The 22,000-nt window shown below is 32.7% G+C and overlaps 1 protein-coding gene across 1 annotated transcript in view; it reads right to left on the reverse strand.

The window, feature by feature from the left end:
• Positions 1-6,393: 6,393 nt before the first annotated feature.
• Positions 6,394-22,000, reverse strand: part of LOC114339427 (tyrosine-protein kinase transmembrane receptor Ror-like) — a 294,108-nt gene continuing 278,501 nt past the window's right edge. The window contains exons 7-8 of the mRNA XM_050647610.1: positions 19,715-20,004; positions 6,394-7,179 (exon numbers count right to left, since the gene is read on the reverse strand). Of these exons, the coding sequence (XP_050503567.1) occupies positions 6,679-7,179; positions 19,715-20,004 (791 nt within the window). The 3' untranslated portion in view covers positions 6,394-6,678. The remainder of the gene's footprint in view (positions 7,180-19,714; positions 20,005-22,000) is intronic.

The following is a 22,000-nucleotide window of genomic DNA, read 5'->3' on the forward strand; positions in this document are numbered from 1 at the left end:
GCGGTCAGTAAAAAAGGAGTTCCTGATATCTGAAAATTCTGAGATACATGTCCTTATTTATTCTCTCTATTCAAATTCACAGCTTTTCCAACTATGTTCACCCTTGTTCGTTTGATATCAAGAGATCAGTTAGAAAAATATAGCTACCTCTTCATATAAAAATTTGACGCATAAATAAATCAGAATTATGTACCGGGTGTCCCAATAAGAATGGCTCTCGGCCATATCTCAGGAACCGTTTATAGTAGAGCTTTGAAATAAAAAATTTTATAACAAAAGTTGCCTCAGGAAAAGCCTGGAAATTATTTTCATAATTGTGGGTCCACGGCTAGAGGGCGTAATTGAATATCAAAAATTAAAAAATCTAAATTTTACAAAATTTTCCTAATGAAGGGGCACTGGAAATCCAATTATTGTATTCTTCATCAAGTTCTGCGCATATTTGATTTAACAAGTTTAACTCTACCTTTGTAAATAAGAGGTGGGGGTGAGTGGGAACCTTGTTATGAAAAAATGGCTCTAAGTCCGGTTCTGCTAAATCAAATTTTGAAAACTGGCTCTTGTTGAAGGCAGATGTTTTTCTTCAATGTAAGCGTGATAATTTTGAACCATCCTATTAAGTAATAAGCCAGCTGGGAGACGTTATTTAATTTTTTTCAGAAATCTAGTTTTCTTTGGAAAATATTAAATACAAGTATGCATTTTTAATCATACTTTATAAAATTAGATTAAATTAGCAATAGAATAGCGAAAACCGCATGTCGATACCTTTTTTCTATCTCAAGATATCTCGAGAAACGTGTAAATTTTATACATAACTGTTACTATCACCGGTAAACTAAGTTAATGAAAAGTAGTGTGCTGTGGAAAAAAACAAAATAACATTTTCCAGATGTCAACGTATAAAAATATAATTAATTAAAACAACAATAAAAAGAGAAACAATACTATTAAAACTAAATATAACACAGAACAAAAAGAACTACTTAGTGACGACCTAAATATTCAAATTGTTGCCCATCATACACTACTCTAGAATACATTATCCAGAGAATACTAAACGCCATTCAAAACATATCGAGAGCAGAAATTGAGACTGCTGTTCAATCTACTCTTGAAAGAGTAAATGTTTGCAACGAAAATGATGGGCAAAAATTTGAACGTTTATGTCATCACTAAATAGTTGTTTCTATTTCTTTGTAATAGGGCTTTTCAACGCTTCTCATTTGTTTCGAGCCTCTGTCATATGCCGCATAATCCGTGTATAATATTAATATACGAGATATGAACGAGGCTCCAAACAAATGAGAAGCGTTGAAAAGACCTAATATACGTTGACAGCTGGAAAATGTTTCTTTTTTGTTTCCATAGCACACTACTTTTAATGAATTTCGTTTACCGGTGACAGTAACAGTTATGTTTTTAAATTTACACGTTTTGTAAGATATCTCGAGATAGAAAAAAGGTATTAACATGCGGTTTTCTCTATTCTGTTGCTAATTTTGTCTAATTTTGTAATATGGTATTAAAAATGCATGTTTGTATTTAATATTTTCCAAGGAACACTAGATTTCTGAAAAAAATTAAATAACGCCTTCTAGCTGGCACATTACTGAGTAAGTTGGTTCGAAATTATAACTTTTACATTGACGAAAAAGATCTGTGTTCAACAAGACCAAGTTTGCAAAATTTGATTAAGCAGAACCGGACTCACAGCCAGTTTTTCATAGCAAGGTTCCCACTCACCCCCACCTCTTATTTCTAAAGGTAGACCTAAACTTGTTAAATCAAATATGCGTAGAATTTTATGAAGAATACGACGATCGGACTTCTAGTGCCCCTTCATTAGGAAAATTTTGTAAAATTTAGATTTTTTAATTTTTGATATTCAATTACGCCCTCTAGCAGTGGTCCCACAATTATGAAAATAATTTCCAGGCTTTTCCTGAGGCAAGTTTTGTTATAAAATTTTTTATTTCAAAGCTCTACTGTAAACGGTTCCCGAGATATGGCCGAGAGCCATTCTTATTGGGACACCCGGTACATATTCATAAAATGTGAAGAATAGTAATATTTTAAAGTAAACTTGTTATTATAAGTGCTCTGGGTAAGCTAATCTGTATTTTCAACTGTTTTATCTTTTGTGGTAATGAATAATAACAACTAGAGTTCGGATAATTATGAATGCATTTACTTACTTGCGTAATACGCATTTGCATATTTTCACAACTTTTATAGACAAATGCATATTGGACAACAATAATTATTAAAAAAATGAAGCATATTTTTCGTAGATTATTATAGATAATACATATTTCTAAAACAAAGTATATTTGTGTCTTGTGATAGTAAGGCAGTAGTACCCTTACCTGTACATTATACAGTGACGAGTGCACTAATAACCAAGAAAATAACGTAAAAGACGGAAAACCTATTAAGTTGTGAGATAAAAAGGGATGAAACTAATAGAGATGGGAAATTTAGCGATAGTAGCCTATAAATTTAGAGTGTATTGATTGTTTCACACCTTTAGATTGTTTTAGTTAATTGTTAATTTATAAGTTTCTATCGAAAGATTTCCCACCTCTATAAGGTTTCATATCTTTTTATCTCACAACTTAATATGCTTTTTATCTTATGCGTTATTTTGCCGGTTATTAGCGCGCTCATCACTGTATAAATTAATATAAAATATATTATAGTGCTGTCGCCAGCGGGGTACAACGGCCTCCTTTATTTAGATAGACTTACCCAAATTTTTTATGTATTTTGACCCGTAGAACACGAATTATTTCGTAATTCGATGGATGAAAGCAACAGTGGGATATTTTGACAAAATTCTGTTTTCAACATTATTACAGCAAATCAACTTGAAGAGTCTAATTTATCATAACAACACTGAGATAACATGTATTAAAACCCAACTTCACGGCTATAATGAATAAACCAGTGTTACACTGGAAGCAATTAACTCATGTAGTCCAAGCAACACTGAGACAAACTGAATAACCCACTGTCGCTTGTTCATCAGTGAAAGAAATATGGGCAACACTGAGACATTCTGTTTGACTGTCAAGTTTTGTGAGGTTAATTTCATTTATTTTATAATTTGTGTGTAAATGTTTGTGTGCAAAATACTCATATAAATTAACACACCTCTTATTCTTAATCAAAACTTTATTAAAGGACTGAATATAGTGAAAAGTGAAAAATGGTTTCACGTGGTCGATTGATGTGCATGCTTGCAACTAAACAAGTAGACAAAACTAAGACTGCAACAGGTAAGCATTTCCCTTTTTAAGATAAATAAGGTTTATTTTAGTTACTTTATTAAATAAACTAACATAATCAAAGTTACTTTATTAAATAATAAAGTTTTTGTTTTCATTAAAATGTTGACCCTGTAACAAACAATGATTCTTTCTTTTCAGAAAATTCGAACAGTACTACTACAACTGATGACATATAGTTATAACCGAAGGCCTGATTTCTCGCACAAATACTTCATTAAACTTGGAACAATACAGGATTGCTGATGAAGTTGAAGAAATATTGAATTCCAGAATTTTACGTATTAATGAGGTTTTTGTTATTATTTTCATTCTGATAAATTCCAGTCTGTTTTCTTTCTTGCTGCTACGTGTGATATATCGAATTGATAAAACTTTTAAGTTTTTTTAAGTCGAAAAAAGACTTATGTAATTTTTGTACACAGTATGAAAATATGGATGAGTAGCAACGTTCATTGAAAAAACAAGAATATGAACTTCATAAATCAGACAGTCCTTTGGCCAGAGAGGAAAAAAACGGGGACAAAACTTTAGAAGGCAATAAAATTGTAGCTATTTTTGATTTAGAAGGTGTGTTCCAGCTTCTTTGTGGAAATTTATCTTCCTTTTTTTTATAAATCAAAGTTGAATGCATACAACTTTACCATTTTTGATGCTTTGACACGTCAGGGCCACTGCTTCTTTTGGAATGAGGGTGTGGGCAAGAGAGGGGCAATAGAAATTTCTACATGTTTATATAAATATTTAAAGCATCATTGCGTAGGAAAAGATGTCATTTTCTGGAATGATAACTGCACTGCACAGAATAAAAATAAATATCTCTTGTGCATGTATATTTTTGCATTGTGTACATTGCAGGTGAAAAGAATTACACATGAGTACTTAATAATTACAGGTCATACACAAAACGAAGGGGACTCAATGCATGACTGTATTGAAAGAGAGAAGACAAGAATGCTAAAACAAGGTCCCGTTTATGTTCCCACGGAGTTGGTGTCTGTAATAAAGTTAGCCAAGAAGACAGGTCCACCATACAATGTTAGAGAACTAGAAACAAGAGACTTCTTGGCATGGAAACTGTTGTCTGAGAGTATTGGCAAAAACTTTAATGTTTATAACACAGGATCAGAATGTGTGTGGAACAACACTAAAGCTATAAAAATAACTGCTGACAACCCAAACAACATTTTTTACAAAACAAGCTTTTCTGACCAACACTTTGAAAAATACATTGATGTAAAATACAAAATGCGGGGTCGCAGAACTGATTGCCGGAATTTAAATTTACAGCCAGCCTATACTGCCCCTCCTTCAATCCCTGAAAATAAAAAAAATGATTTGTTGGAATTATGCAGATCCAGGGCGATCCCAGAACGACATCATTTTTTTTTTGAGAATTTGAAGTAAATTTTTTCATACTAATTTTAAGTAGCTAGTATTAGAAATTAAGTTTTTTTTTATTTTAAGTTGTAAAAAATAAACATCTCTACTAAATAACATTTTTTTTACTCTATACTAGTCCCTATAGAAATTAGACATTTTGAATAATAGCACAACCCAGACTACCTATGTTAATGTAACACTGGGATATTTTACAAAAACCTGTTTTTCTGGGTTACAGATAAAATTAAAAGAAAATTAACATTACAGGTTACGCTCGAATATTAGGAGACTAATATCCAATAACAATAAGCTTTTGGTCACCTATTTCTGATTTTTAATATGACATGCAAACTTTAATCCTCATTATCTCGTAATTTCAATTTGACATGATATCTCACTGTTACTTTCAGCCATCTGCATAGTTTTCGAAAAAACGCGGTAGAACTTTAAAAAAATCGAAAAATTGCAATTTTTAAACCCGAATAACTTTTGATAGAAAAATAAAATAGCTATTCTGCTTGCAGAATTTGAAAGTCAAATTATACCGGCGTTGATTATTTGCATTGCTGAAAATTAATTGTTTTATTGTTAAACAAATAGTGTTTGAGCGTTTTGACGTGTGCCCGCTAGGCATGCTACGAAGAAATTGCCTGTTTGCAGGCGCTTGCATTTGTATCGCGTCTCTCTCGAAAATTGTACATCTTACGAAAAAACTTGAAGGAACATTTTTTGCTTAGAATGACCCAAAAAATACAAAGAAAAATATTTTTTTTGCAAAAAATCGTTTTATGATAATTTTGCAGGTTTTCTGTTGTGGTGTTATGTGTATATCAATCTTATTGACATCCGAACCAACTCTTATCAAAAAAATTCGTTTTTTACGGGTAAAAATACATAAAAAACTTGGGTAAGTCCATCTAAATAAAGGAGACCATTGTAGCCCCCTAGCGACATCACTAATGTCCAAGTGCATATTTTCAAGATTTTTAATGCATAATAATTATCCGAATTAAAAATACCCTACTAATAACATTCCACATTACATAGATTAGACCACCATATTTACATATACAGTGCTCTGGAATAAGTGTTATCCCCCCTGTGAACTTGTTTATTTTAAAAATATAAGCAAAACGCTCGGACAGGTCGATTTTTAAACTAATCATAGTATATTATAGCATCAATGTTTTGAACTTTACGTTATCCCTCTTCAGGTGACAGGCACAACTTTTATTTTTTTTAAATGGGAAAGTACATCATGTGACACCTCATTTAAAAGCTCTTGACATACCTACTGATTACAAAAATGTATTATACTTTAAACAGTTTTTAAAGTGGTAGGCGCAAAATTTGTTTTGAATTATTTTTAAACGCATTTATTTTTTTCTAAACTATTTTAAAAATAATTCGAACGAAATTTTGCGCCTACACCCTTAAAAAGGATTAAGGTATTATACTTTTTGTAATCAGTATTTCAAAAGATTTTAAAAGAGGTGTCACATGATGTACTTTCCCATTTAAAAAAATCAAAGTTGTGCCTGTCACCTGAAGAGGTATAGCGTAAAGTTCGAAACATTGATGCTCTAATATACTATGATTATTTTAAAAATCGACCTGTCCGAGCGTTTTGCTTATATTCTTAAAAAAAAACAAGTTTACAGGGAGGGGTGATTAACAGGGGGGTAACACTTATTCCACCGCACTGTAAAAAAGTTCAATGTTATGCAATACCTATTCTTTTATTATAGATGGGATTATTTTACACACTCTTTAATAGGTTTTTTTACATAAAATCTAACTGAGACAAATAAAAAATGTGATAACAACATTACGTTATTTCTAAGAAACAGTACGAAAATACTCTTGCTGTAACATGTAAAAATATAATATGTTCTAAAACTAAAAGTTATACATAATTATGACTAGACTTTACAGATCGATGATTTGAGAAAAATGTTTCCTCAATTATTTTTCCTACCAAATTACCTCTTCCGTTTTTTATGGGTCAGTCGCATCTAGTCTCTAAATAAGTCACAGGATCTTTAACTTCCTTTGGTAATAAATAACCTTGTCCATCTAATAAATCAATCTGCGTGAAAGCGGGCAAAGGAGGAGGCCTTGGAAGACTCTTATTGCTACCAATTTTCATTTTTTTCGTTTCGTTTTCGTTAAATAAAGTTGGTTTTCTTTGATTTTCAAAGGCTTCTTCTAACTTCTCGCATATGCTGGGAAATGTTATTCTATGTCTGGGTTCAGTTTTCCAACAGTTCTTCATAAGTTCGCATATGTAGGAAGGGCAATCCTCTGGCGGTATTAACATTATTCCATCTAAAATAAGTTTGACGACTTCTTCGTTGCTGTGGCCATAATATGGCTGTTTTCCGAAACTGAAAATCTCCCACAGAACTACTCCATATGACCATATGTCTGATTCTAAGGTAAACCGACCGTAAACTACACTTTCTGGAGACATCCAACGGACTGGTAAAAGTCTAGATCCACCAATCTAAAAAAAGAAAATAATAAATAAATAAAGGGGTATTGACATAGGCATATTATGACATGTGAAGATGTGAAGAAAAATGTTATGTTTATAAAGATCTGCAGGCTGCAAGCCATCTAGATCAAAGACTTTTATATGATTTAAAACAGAATATTAAGAATCCTATAAAATTAATAACAACTTCTTCTTTAAGGTGCCGTGCATATCTGCGTTGGCATACACCGTACATTGTCCTGTCAGGTAAGATGTTAGATAGTCAGGATTAAATAATTATGTTTTTAGCAGTTTAAAACAAACCGACATATTAATGTTTCGTGGACTTTAAGAAAGCTTTTGACAGCGTAAAATTAAAGGACGTTATCCATTTATTATACTCAAGAGAGTACCTCTAGGAATAATTAAAACGATCGAAACCATCTACCAGAACAACACAATAAAAGTAAAAGTAGAAGATGAACTAACTGACCCAATTGAAGCTGGTAATGGGATAAGACAGGGGAATTCCTTGAGTCCTTTATTCTTTAACCTGATCATGGACATTGGTTTTTAGGTTTTTCGCCAATATTTCTAAAACAATGCAGTTTAGCATGAACAACCTTCTATACAAAAATATTCTACATGAAATTTGAAATAAAAAAGGTCCTATGCATAATCCTTCTAAAATGAACGGCCCCAAAGTTACGGAGATAGTATATTAGAATTGGTCCAAAAAAAGGCCTAACCCAGACATCCAAAGTAAAAGTTTTCCTCCAACACAAAATTGTTCTATATAGTCCACATATTGTTCAGTAAAAAGTTACACCAATTTGAGCGTCCGGTTTGGGGAAGAGATGGGAGAGAAGTCGGTAAATTAGTAGTTGTTTTACGTTTTTCGTCAATATTTCTAAAACTATGCTTTAGCGTAAATTATGTTCTATACTCAAATTTTCTACATAAAATTTAAAACAAAAAAGGTCTAATACATAATTGTTATAAAATCAACGGTTCCAGAGTTATGGAGGGTGAAAAGTGGAAGTTTTCGATACTTTTTATATTTATTGGGCAATTTATAATATTATTATGTACTGATGAAAAAAATTTTTTTTAAAATAAAATTTGCTATTTCAGTGGCCGATGGTATGTTAGTGATAAGCCTTTGAAGAAACGTCAACCTCACCACCCAAAATATTCATCAATTGATTTTTTTATTTCAAATTTTATGTAGAATATTTTTGTATAGAAGGTTGTTCATGCTAAACTGCATAGTTTTAGAAATATTGACGAAAAACGTAAAAAACTACGAATTTACCGATTTCTCTTTGGAGAATAACTTTCACTTTGGATGTCTGGGTTTGGGTCTAGTTATACTATACTAATTCTTCGTTTTTAATTTGTAAATTTTAGCAGTTACCGTTTAAAACATAGTTAAATTAAGATCTAAAATATATATTTTTATCGCCAACTGTCACTAAAGTCATTCATTATTGTACTCATTTGCGGCAGTAAAGTAACACTTTATTGTACTGAAAGAAGAATTTTACTTTACCTGCCACGATTAATCAAATTAACCGAGATTGAATGTAAGTGGTCGATGGCAGTAATCGAATGGCGAGAATTTGAGTGAACTTAAATTTTATTTACTTTAATGATTAAAAATATTGTACACAATTTGCGTTATTATCAATTAAATTTATGTCAAAAAGTGAAATTCTGTAGTATTTTGTAAATATATTCATATAAAATAACAAAACTTTACCGATTTAGTAATTATTCAATATTGATAAATATCGATTAAAAATCGAAAGCAGCCATCTTGCAAAAGTTATCTGTCATCACTGTCATGAAATTATTATGACGTCTAAAATTTAAAAAGTTCTTAAATTGTAAATTGCAAGTAAGTGTTAAAACCAATATCAAATTATTGTAGAAAGTGAAATTGTAGATAAAATATATTTTGACATTATCAAAACTGTTCAGCTTTCAGTACTTCAGTTTCCAGTTTTTCATTTAGGGATTATTAAAGTTAAAGATGATTCATTTTATGAAATAATGAAGATAATCAAATTAAAAAAATTGTTTAGTGTTATAATGAGATTTTAAAGAAGTTAAATAAACGACAGGTTTTATTCAATTCATTTTATAAATTTTGTATTATTTTTAAATAATTACAGAGCCCAAACTCTTACGTAGTCAACTTTAAGATGCGAATCATCGGAATTCAAATTCCAAGTTGATTTTTGATCAAATTATGTTGGCGATTAAATTTTGTATGCACCACGTCAGTAAATATACGGGGAGACAATAGTTATACAATAACTATTGCCTCCCCTGAAAAACGTGGATTTTTAGTTGGGACACTGTTCTTCCGGATGAGCGAATGGGATGAGAGAAAGGAAAGTGAAGTGGGTAAAGAAAATAATACAAGGGCGACCAAGAGCACATAAACGAGACATAGGAAGACCGCAAAAAACGGGTCGACGACATTAAAGAAAAAACAGGAATAAACTGGCACCAGATAGCACACGACAGGCGAATATGGAAAACATAACCTTCCTAGTCTAACTAAAACCTTCCTGACCGATTTCTGAACACAAACTCGTTTTGGAGCCGAAAAACCAGGTTCTACCACTCTTTAGCCTCTTATTTTGGTTCAGGATCATGGTGATAGACAGAGGCGGCTCTAGCCCATGTAGCGCCCTGGTGTAGTCGATGCCCTGGCGCCCTTAAGTAGACGCGCAGTCAAAATGGAATAGTCGAATAGGTACCTACCTAGTACTAGTACATAGGGTATTAGAGGGTATTAGGTACGCTTATAATGTAAACAAAACTCCAGATGCAAATAGTGTAATATTAAATGATGTCGGGAGCCAATAGGTATTCACAGCGTCAGAATAACCTAGCTAAATCTGTTAAAAATATTTAATTAAAAATGAACTTTTTTATCCATGAGGTAGGCAGGTAATGTTGAAAATTGATTGAGGAAATTTGACAGGTTTCGAATAGAGAAAATTTGACAAAAGAGCACGAGGGAGGGCAGGTGTGAAAAATTCACAAAAGCATACTCATTGTGTAATTCAGACAAACTTATTTTTGCATGATCCATCATTTTTACGGCTTCTGACAATTCGACATCTGACTTTTGAAGAGCCTTGCTAACTATATGTATCTTGCTTAAAATTTCAAACCAAATAAGCAACGAGCAGATGAATTTAAATGACTTAATTTTTGCCAATATTGAATTTGCCGTATTTATTGACTCTGCATCTTTGGTGTTATCAGAATATATGATAAACAAGGCATCATACACTTTTCCCAGGTTAAAACGGAGAGCTTTTACTGCTTCACCTGCTCTCCCATCGAGTATTTGAGAGTGGTTTTAGAAGTTGGCACTTCTTTAGCAAGTATTTGCCAGCGTGCTGTTAACGCAGAAAAAAACATAAACTTCTTGTACAATTGAAAAGAAATTGACAATTTCTAATAATTTAGCTGTGCGTTTTAGGCAGGCGGCAATCTATAAATCGCGCTTAAGTGCCAATGTAATTTTTCATTATTCGTTTTAAAGCATATTTTATGTTGAAACCAAGTAAAGGACCCGCTTTTTGGCGCTCGGCGCCCCCATCATCATGGCGCCCGTGTGCACCACACACCCTACACAATAGGTAAAGCCATGATACTACGACAACCAGAGATAAAGCCACTTCGAGAACAACTTTTAACCGGTGCGCGCATGACGTCAGCGCCCGACAAACTTGTACGGAGACTTATGGGAAAGCATAGAGTTTTATACGGTTTTATACATTCTCGTGTTATTAAATAACTGAAACTGCCATTCATCTGTTCTGTTACACTGTTTAATTTATACTTTGATGAATTATTATAATCATACCAGTAAAATAATACAATTTATAATGTAGGTGCTGTACTAAAAAACGTAATAGTTTTTTCACTGCAAAAATTTAAGAGGTTTCTTGACATGCAGAAAACTTTAAATAAACCGCGTCAAATAACAGATTATGGTTTATTAACAAATAATAAAAAAAACTAAAGTTTCAAAAAGGTATTAAAATTACAAAACCAAAATTAAGTAGATAGATTTAGATGGATTTAAAGAGTTGGCCGTTTAGCCTATTCCACTGCTACCTTTTCAGATCTATTGTGGTCTTCTAATTCTAGATTACATTCTTTAGTCCTTTTTAAAAGGTCCAATAAGCCCCAATTCTCACCGCACATTCTTCTACATTTGCCCAAGGACATAGTAACTTTCTGTGTGGTTTTCAGGATGTGAGTATTCCATTTCAGCCTATGATCAGTATAAACCCCAAGGTCTTTTGTTTTTTTGGCAAATGAAATCTCTGTTCCTCCCAGCACCGGTAGTTTTAAGCCTTCTAGTGCTGTCCTTTGGGTGCAGTTGGCGATTTGTTTTCTGATCATTGACTATCAGTCTCTCTTATTTACACCGGTCGTCAACTATATTTGGGGCTGCTTACATTCTCCCAGACACCAGCTGGGCAAACCTGCCCCTGATGACGATTGATATATCGTCAGTGTATCCTAGACAAAAAGTCTTCTGTGGAGAGATTTTTGAGATCATCTACCAAGGTTGTTCAAAGTAGAGGTGACAGAACTCCTCCTTGTAGACAGCCTCCACCTACTCTTGCTTTGATGGTTGCTTTAACTAGAGTTGATATTACTATCCTATTCTCAAGGTATAGCCTTATCTATCTGCATATTACCGCAGGGAATGTTTATCGACTATCTATGTAGTCTAGATTCGCTAAGTTTAGTTTCAACAGGGCCACCACGAGAACGGTGCAATCAAAGATTACACACCCTAATCAATGTTGGGAGTACCCAGCGGTCTTGGCATGGTTTAAGGAGGTGCAAAGTCCTAAGGCTCTCCAAGCAAAACTCATCCCCTAAGATTAGTTCTTTCCCGCTCAGCTTTACGCCGACTAGAAAAAGAGCACATCCCTCGGCACCAAAAAAAAAAAACAAAACTCGCATTTGAAAAAGCCGACATCTAAAAAATAGTTTTTTCACATCACCAGATATTTTAACATGAACTGATCTTTCCAATAAAGATTTTTTATAATTTTTGATGCCAACTTTAATAGTGTCCCCTTTGAATTGGCAAAAAATATTTTCTAGTTCACGACAGTTCGTAAGTAATATTTCTGAAGGCTTCACCAAACCCCCTTCTGAGAGATGATTTACCCACGAGGAAGAACTGTTACTATTTGTAGAACTGCCCAAACTCTTCATATCGTAGCTTGAAAGCTATGAAACCAGCTAAATTTTCTAGGCCATCATTATACAACTCTTCCATTTCAAAATCTGTTTGATGGTTTTCATTTTCTGAAGTTACTGGGAGATTTAATTGACTAAAGAGTGGTTCGGTTATCAAGTTATCATCACTGAATCTACTACGTCATTGTTGTAACAATCAAGATTCAAAGAGCTTCCTGCTTTCATGTTTTGAAGCGACATGTTTGTTCTTTCTGGTAGGTTACTTACATTAGCTGAGAGTTAAATAACTTCATCGTTCCGACCCATAATAAAATTACGAAGACGGTATTTAAATTGCAAAGGAGACGGATGATCATCTAAACCTCCAATCGCACGTACCTATTACTGAGAATAATCCTTCTAAGCAATCTTGATTTAAATTATATGTAGTTATACAGGGTGTCCAGAAACTCTACCGACAAACGAAGACAGAAGATTCCTCAAATAATTTTAGGACAATTTAACCCAATTCACCTGGTCCGAAAATGCTTCCTAAGGGAGCTAGAGCTCTTTGAAAATGGCGTCATGTAATTAGTTTTTCTTAAATACCTCCAGAACGCTTCTATTTATAAAAACGAAAATTGGTATGCGTATTTACTTTCCAGAATTGAATCGATTCCGTCCATTGCGAATTTATAGTACCGGTCATAGGCGTCCGTTTTGGGTAGGGCAACGGTTATTTTATCTCCTAACTTTTTTGTGTTTAATTTTTAAGCATTTTTGACTCTGAATTAGTAAATTGTGAGGTATTCTAGTACTAAAAGGTACTCTTACTTTAAGTCGATAGGATACACCCTTTTCTAGAAAAATCGATTTGAAAATTTTTCGTTCCTTGAATTTCAAAAAAAAAATATTGAAAAAAAAACTATTTAGAAAGATGAAAACTGGTACATTTATTTATATTCCAGAGAATAATCGATTTCATTAATGGCGAATTTCTAGTACCGGTCATAGGCGTCCGTTTTGGGTAGATCAACAGTTATTTTATAGCATAACTTTATTGTCTTTAATTTTTAAGTATTTTTTACACTAGATTATTCAATTATGAGATATTCGAGTACTAAAGGTTACTCTTGCTTTAAGTTGGTAAAATACATCGCTTTTTTTTTAATTTTTTTCAATTTTTTTTCAAATTCTCAAAACGAAAAACTTATCGATTTTTCTAGAAAACGGTGTGTTCTACCGACTTAAAGTAAGAGTACCTTTTAGTACTAGAATACCTTACAATTTAATAATCCAGTATCAAAAATGATTAAAAGTTGAAGACAAAAAAGTTATGCGATAAAATAGCCGTTGCCCCACCCAAAACGGACGCCTATGACCGGTACTAGAAATTCGAAATGGATGGAATCGATTCATTTCTGGAAAGTAAATAAGCATACCAATTTTCGTTTTTCTAAATAGAAGCGTTCTGGAGGTATTTAAGAAAAACTAATTACATGGCGCCATCTTCAAAGAGCTCTAGCTCCCTTAGGAAGCACTTTCGGACTAGGTGAACTGGATTAAATTGTCTTAAAATTAGCTAAGGAATCTTCTGTCTTCGTTTGTCGGTAGAGTTTCTGGACACCCTGTATAATTGATGTTGAAATCTTTTCTTAAGTATAGAAAGAGTAGTCGCTAAGATTTAATACTAACAATAATACCATGCTAAAAGGGCAGTAATGACTATTTCTAATTATATTTAAGAATTTTATCCCAACAATATAGCTTTATGCTTTCCGAAAACTTTTGCAAACTGCATAAAAATAACAAACCAAAGTTAAAAATCGAACATTTGGCCTGGCGTTTGTCGGTCAGTGACGTAGGCGTAGAAGAGAGAGAGACAGGCTTATTCATGCGCGTGGCTTTATCTCTGGTTGTCTTAGTATCATGGGTAAAGCCGCCTCTGGTGATAGACCAAGTCTCACCCATTGTGATGAAGCAACCTACAAAATCTACTTTACTCGACGAGTTTCCAATACAATATCCTGTATTTTTTCTACGATTTCTGGTCTTTATGCTGTTTTTAGACGTCCTTGACGTGCACCGTATTCAAGGCTTGTACAATACGAAAAGCGAGAGCTGGTGGGTGACCTTAATCGCGGGTGACACAAATGCGCGGTTGCCGTATCAAAAATTTAGTTGAGATCTGAAAATTACGTTAGTAGATATTATTCACTACGATGTGAATTCCTAGCCGACAGCCATAGATAAATAATATAGTATTACCGGATAGATAGGCAACTCGCTGTAAAAATTTGGTTCCTTTCGGCACTTGCAACCGTAGTGTTAACTAATCACCATTTGGCGGGAAATTCAAATGGACAAGCATTAATTTCATCCGTTCAGCGCCTCTTGCGGGCCCTTTCGTTACTATATCTTCTTATTTTACAAGAAATAATCTCACCTATATTATTAAAATAAAATACCAGAACTTACTAAGCTTGTTAAAGTATTTTATTTAAATAATATCTAAGTAATACTCATAAATTATTCGGAATTCCCAAGTTACAAAATATGTTATTTTTGCTGTCAAATTTAGTAAGGAAAAGGGATATAAAAAAGTTACGACAATTGTCTTTCTAAATATAGGTACGTGTATTTATTTGTTGTTTCAGATAAAACAGTTATAAACTAATTACTATTTACCTATCTATGCATTTTTCTAACTTGTCTATGATTTGTACACAACGGTACACAACAATAATAAACCATGTTTTTTCCAACTTAAATTGAAATTACTAAGAACAAATCGTTAAAGATAATACAATAAAAAATAAACACTGTAAACTAATGGAAAATTATTTCAACTAACTGTCATTACTTTTGACAGAATTTACATTGCCGAGTTAAGCCTCGTTTGATTATTTTATGTGTGACATTCAGATATGGCGTTAACATAAATGATTGGTTAAAGTCTTCGTGAGCGAGATAGGCTGTCGTTTCTCTTTATTAGCTGACCGTAGTGAAAGTGATGGGGGAAATTACCCAGTTTGTTCATATAAGATTCCGGGGCATGGCCGACAGCAATAGAAATGAGCAATTCCTTCCATTTTTCAATTTCTTCTACGCGCCACCCGCCAGCACTCACTTGTTGGATAGTACTACTACGTTTAAATTCAGTAACTCATCTTTCTACTGTAATAATTGAAGGCGAAAAGTCCTTATATACAGTAAACATTAGAGAGTTATTGCCACCGGCAAATAAAGGATCCTTTATTACAGGATACTTTAATAAAGGACAAATACAGGACGGGTCTAAAAGAGTAGTATTGCAAACGCAGTTAAAGAATCTTTTATTTTGACAAATGACATGAAATATTTTTGTAAATATAAAAATAACCTATAAAATTTCATTTGTCGATATAAATTAAAATAAGATAATTGAAGAGTAAAACGTTAAATTTAATTATTTTGTCATTTAAAGATGTTTAGAGAACAACATAATATATCCCATAATACTCATCATTCAATAATATGGAAGTGCAATAAATTGGAAATACTATTTTAGGAGTTTTTAAATACTTTTGCATTATGGGTATATGTAATGGGGAATTTCTGGAGAATATATTATTAGGGAATAGTGGATATCCATTCCTCAACTACAACTACCGGATGACACCATTCCAGAATTTTCAGACAGAAGTTGTGTTTTTATAATCCATCACAAATCCCTTCAAGAATTGTTATTGAAAGAACATTTGGTATTGTGAAGAGATTTCCCATTTTACCATATGTAATGAGATGCAAGTTACCTTTTATTCAAAGAATAATATCAGCTTGTTCAGTTTTACATATTGCAGTAGTACATAATAGAGAAAACGTTGAAATACTGGCAAATGAGTGTGCTGTTGATATTGATATAGAAGCTGTGGCAGTACATTTTCAACCAGGAGCTAATCTAATGCGACTAAATTGTGTGTGTGTTTGTTTAAAATTATTGTTCGACATTTAAAGCTAGCGCTTAAACTAATTTTATTTTTATTGGACTGCAGTTTGTTAATAAATTTATATAAATATTATATTGGTGACTGATTTTAAGTATTTTATGATCATTAGCAGGTTTTAAATAATAAATTTATAAATATATACACACATGCTATTGGCGTTTGATCTTTTATCCATTATGGCCCTCTCTTTCTTTCTTTTCACCTCTGGATAACTAGTTATCAGGAAGTTTATCTGACAGATTAGATACTAATAGATATCTGACAGAGAAAAACTTCCCGTTAACTAGTTATCCGGAGCTGAAAAGACAGATACTAAGGATACTGTTATATAACCTTCCCAATAATTAGTTATCTGAAAATGAAAAGACCTCTAATCTGTCAGATAAACTTCCTGATATACAAAAAGATAATAGAAGAATTAAGCTTTATGCTGGTTTTTATTAATTTTTTTGGCAATGTTTAAATAAACAAATACTGATGGCATGAAATGGATCACGAACAAGGAGGAATGAAGAAGGAATTGGAGATTGTGTTTACCATTAAACGCATAAAACTGCAGTATCTGGGACACATATGATAAATCAGCACCGTTACTCCCTGCTGCAGTATATATTGCAAGGTACAGTCAAAGGTAAGCGAAGACCTGGTAGAGGGAGAATATCAATGGAACTGTTTCGAATCGCAGCTAGCAAGGTTACGATTGCTATATGATTTCCAACATTCGAAACGGATAAGAACCAAAAGAAGAAGATGGCATGAAAATGAAAGTGTATTAATACTTTTGATTAAAAACTTTATAGATTCTAATCTATAAAAGATTAAATTTTCAAAAATAAATACTTGAACCTTTGTTTTATTTTGTTAACCTGTTGTTATATATCTGTTGAATAGAACTCTATTTTGAATCTAGAATTTTAACAAATCCTAACTTTCATTAAAATTTATTGATCTTATATCTTCAATCTCTTATATCTTTAATAAATATTTATTTCTATAGAAAAATGTATACCTCGACACCGTAAGGTACAAGAGGACGGCTTAAGTAAGTAAGTGAAGAAAAATGTAAAATATATTGAGTTTAATAAATGAGTTACTGATATTTTAAGTCTGATCATTGTAATTAGTAACAATTTAAAATTATTTACGTAATATTCCTTTTTACAACTTCTTGTAATAACTCAAGCTTCAATAAAATGTTCTTTTCTATATTCGTTTGGGTCAAAACATCAATAATCTATATCTCAGAATATTACTTAGAGTTCTTTTTAATAAATAAAACCCAACATACAACTTTAATGATGAAAGTTTAATCAAATATCAATCCCACAATACATAAATTATCAATCCAAAGAAGCGACAAGATAAATTCAAAATACAAGTGAAGTTAGACCTTTCTTCACATTTTTGACACGTTATGTCAAAATAAAGGAACTTTTATTAAAATAAAGGTGTCCTCTAATTTTCCTTAAATACAGGCGGCCTGTATTTTATTAAAAGACAAAAATAAAAGACGCAATACTGCGCATGCTTATATGTCAAAATAAAGGATCTTTTATTAAAGGTCCACTTAAAAGACGTTGGCAATAACTCTCTATTGGTTTATAAATATTTTCTTTGCTTTTAAACCTTCCAAAAATAAAAACTCTATATAGTTTAGCTCTCCAGGCCTAGAAGGCCCATGGCTTGGTTTACTAATCCTTTCCAGTCTCTCCTATTTGCTGCTTTATTTTTCCAATTTGTGATTTTCAGTTCTTCTATGTTTTTTTCAACATCTTTCTTCCATCTGGTTTTCGGTCTACCTTTCTTCTTCTTTCCTCATATTCCTCCCGTTAGGGAGGTCTTTTGGGAAGTCTCGTGTTTGGCATCCTTTGGATATGTCCCAACCATCTCAGTCTTTGTGATTTTATGATACCTACTATGTTTGGTTCACCATACATCCTCTCCAGTTCTACATTTGGTCTTCTTATCCACATTCCATTCCATATCTTTCCGACAAATATCTTTCTTAGGACTTTTCTTTCCCACACTTTAAGCATAACTTGCTCAGATTTGTTCATCGTCCATGTTTAACTGGCATACAATACTATAGGTCTTATCACTGGCTTGTATATTCTTATCTTAGCCCCTCTATATATTTTATTATTTCTTAATAAGTTGGTTAGAGCAAAGATACAACGATTACCAGCCATAATTCTCGCTTGGATTTCTTCTTTTATATGTATTTGGTCTCCTAGTGAATGTCGCTCCTAGATATTGGAATCTCTCAAATTCTTAGAATTTATATATTTTTGCCTCTGTGTTTATTGTCAGATATTGTCCTTGTGTGTATTCTCGTTCTGTCCATTCCAGTCTATCCATTCCATTTAGTCTTTTCTTCGTTCATGTATATCCCTTTCTTTCTTCCTATCGCCTCTAGTCTTTTTAGTATTTCTTTTAATTATTGTTTACTTCTGGCTATCAGTACTATGTCATCAGCGAATGCCAAGCATTGGTGTTTTCGTTGGTATACAAGTCCTGTCCTGTTAATTTCGGCTTCTCTGATGACCATTTCAAGAAGGATACTGTACAACAATGATGACAGTGGGTCTTCTTGTCGTACCCCTTCACCGACCTTAAACTTATCTGTTTCCTTTCCATTTATTTTAACCCTGCTCTCTGTTTCTCTGAGTGTAACTTTTACCATCTTTATATAGGGTCATTGTATATTTTCCGTATTCGTAGCTTTCCGCTTGTATCTCACGCAGCAGGAAAATTTAATCATCTGTACTGCGTCCTCCTCTAAATCCACATTGATATTCTCCTATGTCATTATCTATCTTTTGTGTTATCTTGTCTTTTATATGTACTGCAAGTATTTAATATGCAACGTTTAGTAGGGCTATTCCCCTGTAATTATAGCATAAAATTTTGTCGCCTTTTTTTGTGAATTGGACACAGTGTGGCTTCAGTCCATTCTTTTGGTATGTGTTATTGTTTCCAAATTTCTTTTATCAGCTTTTCCAAATGCTTAATTAGTACTAGTCTTCCACATTTAAACATTTCAGCTGTTACTTCATCCTTACCTGGGCTTTTGTTTTTCTTTAGTTTCTCTATTATTTTAAAACTCAATCACTGGACGATATTTGATTATTTCCATTGTACAAAATACTATGACACATCGATACTAAATGGCTTCTAAACAAAGAATGAATTGAAAGATTGAAATGAAACTTCACATACGTTCATATAAAGAGTATACCAAAAGACCAAAAAAATTAGCCTAGTAGCAACATCCTTTCTTATCAAACCGCAAAACTTATTGAACAACTAGTAAACAGTATTAATGATGAATTCAGAAAATTTACCTTATAATAATCACAAGTGTACACGTCTCTGCTCATTCCGAAATCTGCAATTTTCACCACTGGTCCTTCTGCCACCAAGCAATTCCTGCAAGCCAAATCTCTGTGGACGAAACGCTGTGACGCCAAGTATTTCATTCCAAGTCCTATCTGAAGAGCTACGATAAGAAGATCGGTTTTTGTTAGTTGTGGCAGATCTTTTTCCTGTTCACTACATTGTTGGGATCGGAGAAGTTTGGCTAGGTCACCGTGTGGCATGAACTCGAAGACCATCATCGGATTTATGCTGTCATCTATAACAAAAAATGTTTTAAACAAGCGAGCTTGATATTTTATTTTGCATATATTTCTTGTAACTAAACCAAAATATCGGAGAGGACCACAAAAAATCAACTGGTGGATGTTAAAAAATGAGAAAGAAAAGCTACTCACGACAAGGATAGTAAAAAGAATGTGAGGAAGACGAAAAGCCCTGGATACAAAGTTTGCTACTTTTATACAATAATTAGAATAATTGAAATAAAAATTAAGTATTTTCGATGGGAAATAAGCCACAATTTTACCAAAAATATGAATTTATTAACGTTTCGACGCCCAAGTCGGGTGTCGTTGTCAAAATACAAAATAATACTAAATAAACAAAAATGTTGTTGCTAAGTAAAAAATTCTTCTAATAATTTATTTAATCTGACTCATTTATATCGGCAATTCAGGCATGTATTATACATTTTAAAGTAGAAGACTTTAAAATGATATTGCCAATATTGATGAGTTGCGTTCCTGGGACTACATTACTAAAAGAGAGTTCATTCGATTACATGAAATCAACCCCAACTCAAGAATATCCGCCACAAAAAATCATAGCATGTGATCTGTCTTTAAAAAGATAACCAAATTTATTTTTATTTTATTTAGCGTATGGCAATTTGATACACAACATTATCACACATATGTTATAGTCTAACATCTAATGTATTAATATATTCAATCGACGCTGGTGTTGCAGAGGCGAAGTCCAGAGGATCTCCATCATACTTTCTCCGAGGGCATTCGGCAATCATATGCTGGATGGTCTGTTTCTCGGCGCCGCAGTCGCACTCAGCAGAGTTTTTCATTTTCCATTTACCAAATGCAACGATGGCAGTAAAATTCTCGCGCTAGAGATTCCATAGTAAATCAAGAGGGAAAACCAGGAAAAAACCTAGTGATACTATCCCGACATCGTAGGTATTTGGGCTTACATTTAGTTTACTCTCAAAACTAATACCAAATTCTGACTTTAATGTATATATGCTATTTTAAATTATAAATAATATTAATAATATATAGATATTATATAGATAATACTAAAATATAAAATATGTACTAACTCGATATGTTAATGACTTACTAATCGTGGTATTTTTTTTTCTATTGACTTCCTCTTTTAGTATGGGTAACCACATCCTACTGCATTCTACCGAGGAATTTGCGACACAATTGTTTTCATTTAGCATAATTAGAGCCGCTTCTTTGATTTTTTATTATGTTAAATAAAATTAATTATGAATTAATTATGAAATTATGCTAAATGAAAACAATTGTGTCGCAAATTCCTCGGTAGAATGCAGTAGGATGTGGTTACCCATACTAAAAGAGGAAGTCAATAGAAAGAAAATACACGATTCGTAAGTCATTAACATATCGAGTTTTTATCGAGTACATATTTTATATTTTAGTATTATTTATATAATATCTATGTATTATTAATATTATTTATAATTTAAAAGAGCATATATACATTAAAGTCAGAATTTGGTATTAGTTTTGAGAGTAAACTAAATGTAAGCCCAAATACTTACGATGTCGGGATAGTATCACGAGGTTTTATCCTGGTTTTCCCTCTTGATTTACTATCTCTAGCGGAATCTCTAGCGCGAGAATTTTACTGCCATCGTTGCATTTGGTTGTCTTTTTAAAGACAGATCTTATGCTATGATATTGTGTGGCGGATATTCTTGAGCTGGGGTTGATTTCATGTAACCGAATGAACTATCTTTTTTTAAAGTCGTCCCAGGAACGCAACTTATCAATATTGGCAATATCATTTTAAAGTCTTCTACTTTAAAATGTATAATACATGCCTGAATTTCCGATATAAATGAGTCAGATTAAATAAATTATTAGAAGAATTTTTTACTAAGCAACAACATTTTTGTTTATTTAGTATTATTTTGTATTTTGACAACGACACCCGACTTGGGCGTCAAAACGTTAATAAATTCATTTTTTTTGGTAAAATTGTGGCTT

The sequence above is a fragment of the Diabrotica virgifera genome, chromosome 3 (assembly GCF_917563875.1).
Source record: "Diabrotica virgifera virgifera chromosome 3, PGI_DIABVI_V3a".
In the NCBI taxonomy this organism is placed as follows: Eukaryota; Metazoa; Arthropoda; class Insecta; order Coleoptera; family Chrysomelidae; genus Diabrotica; species Diabrotica virgifera.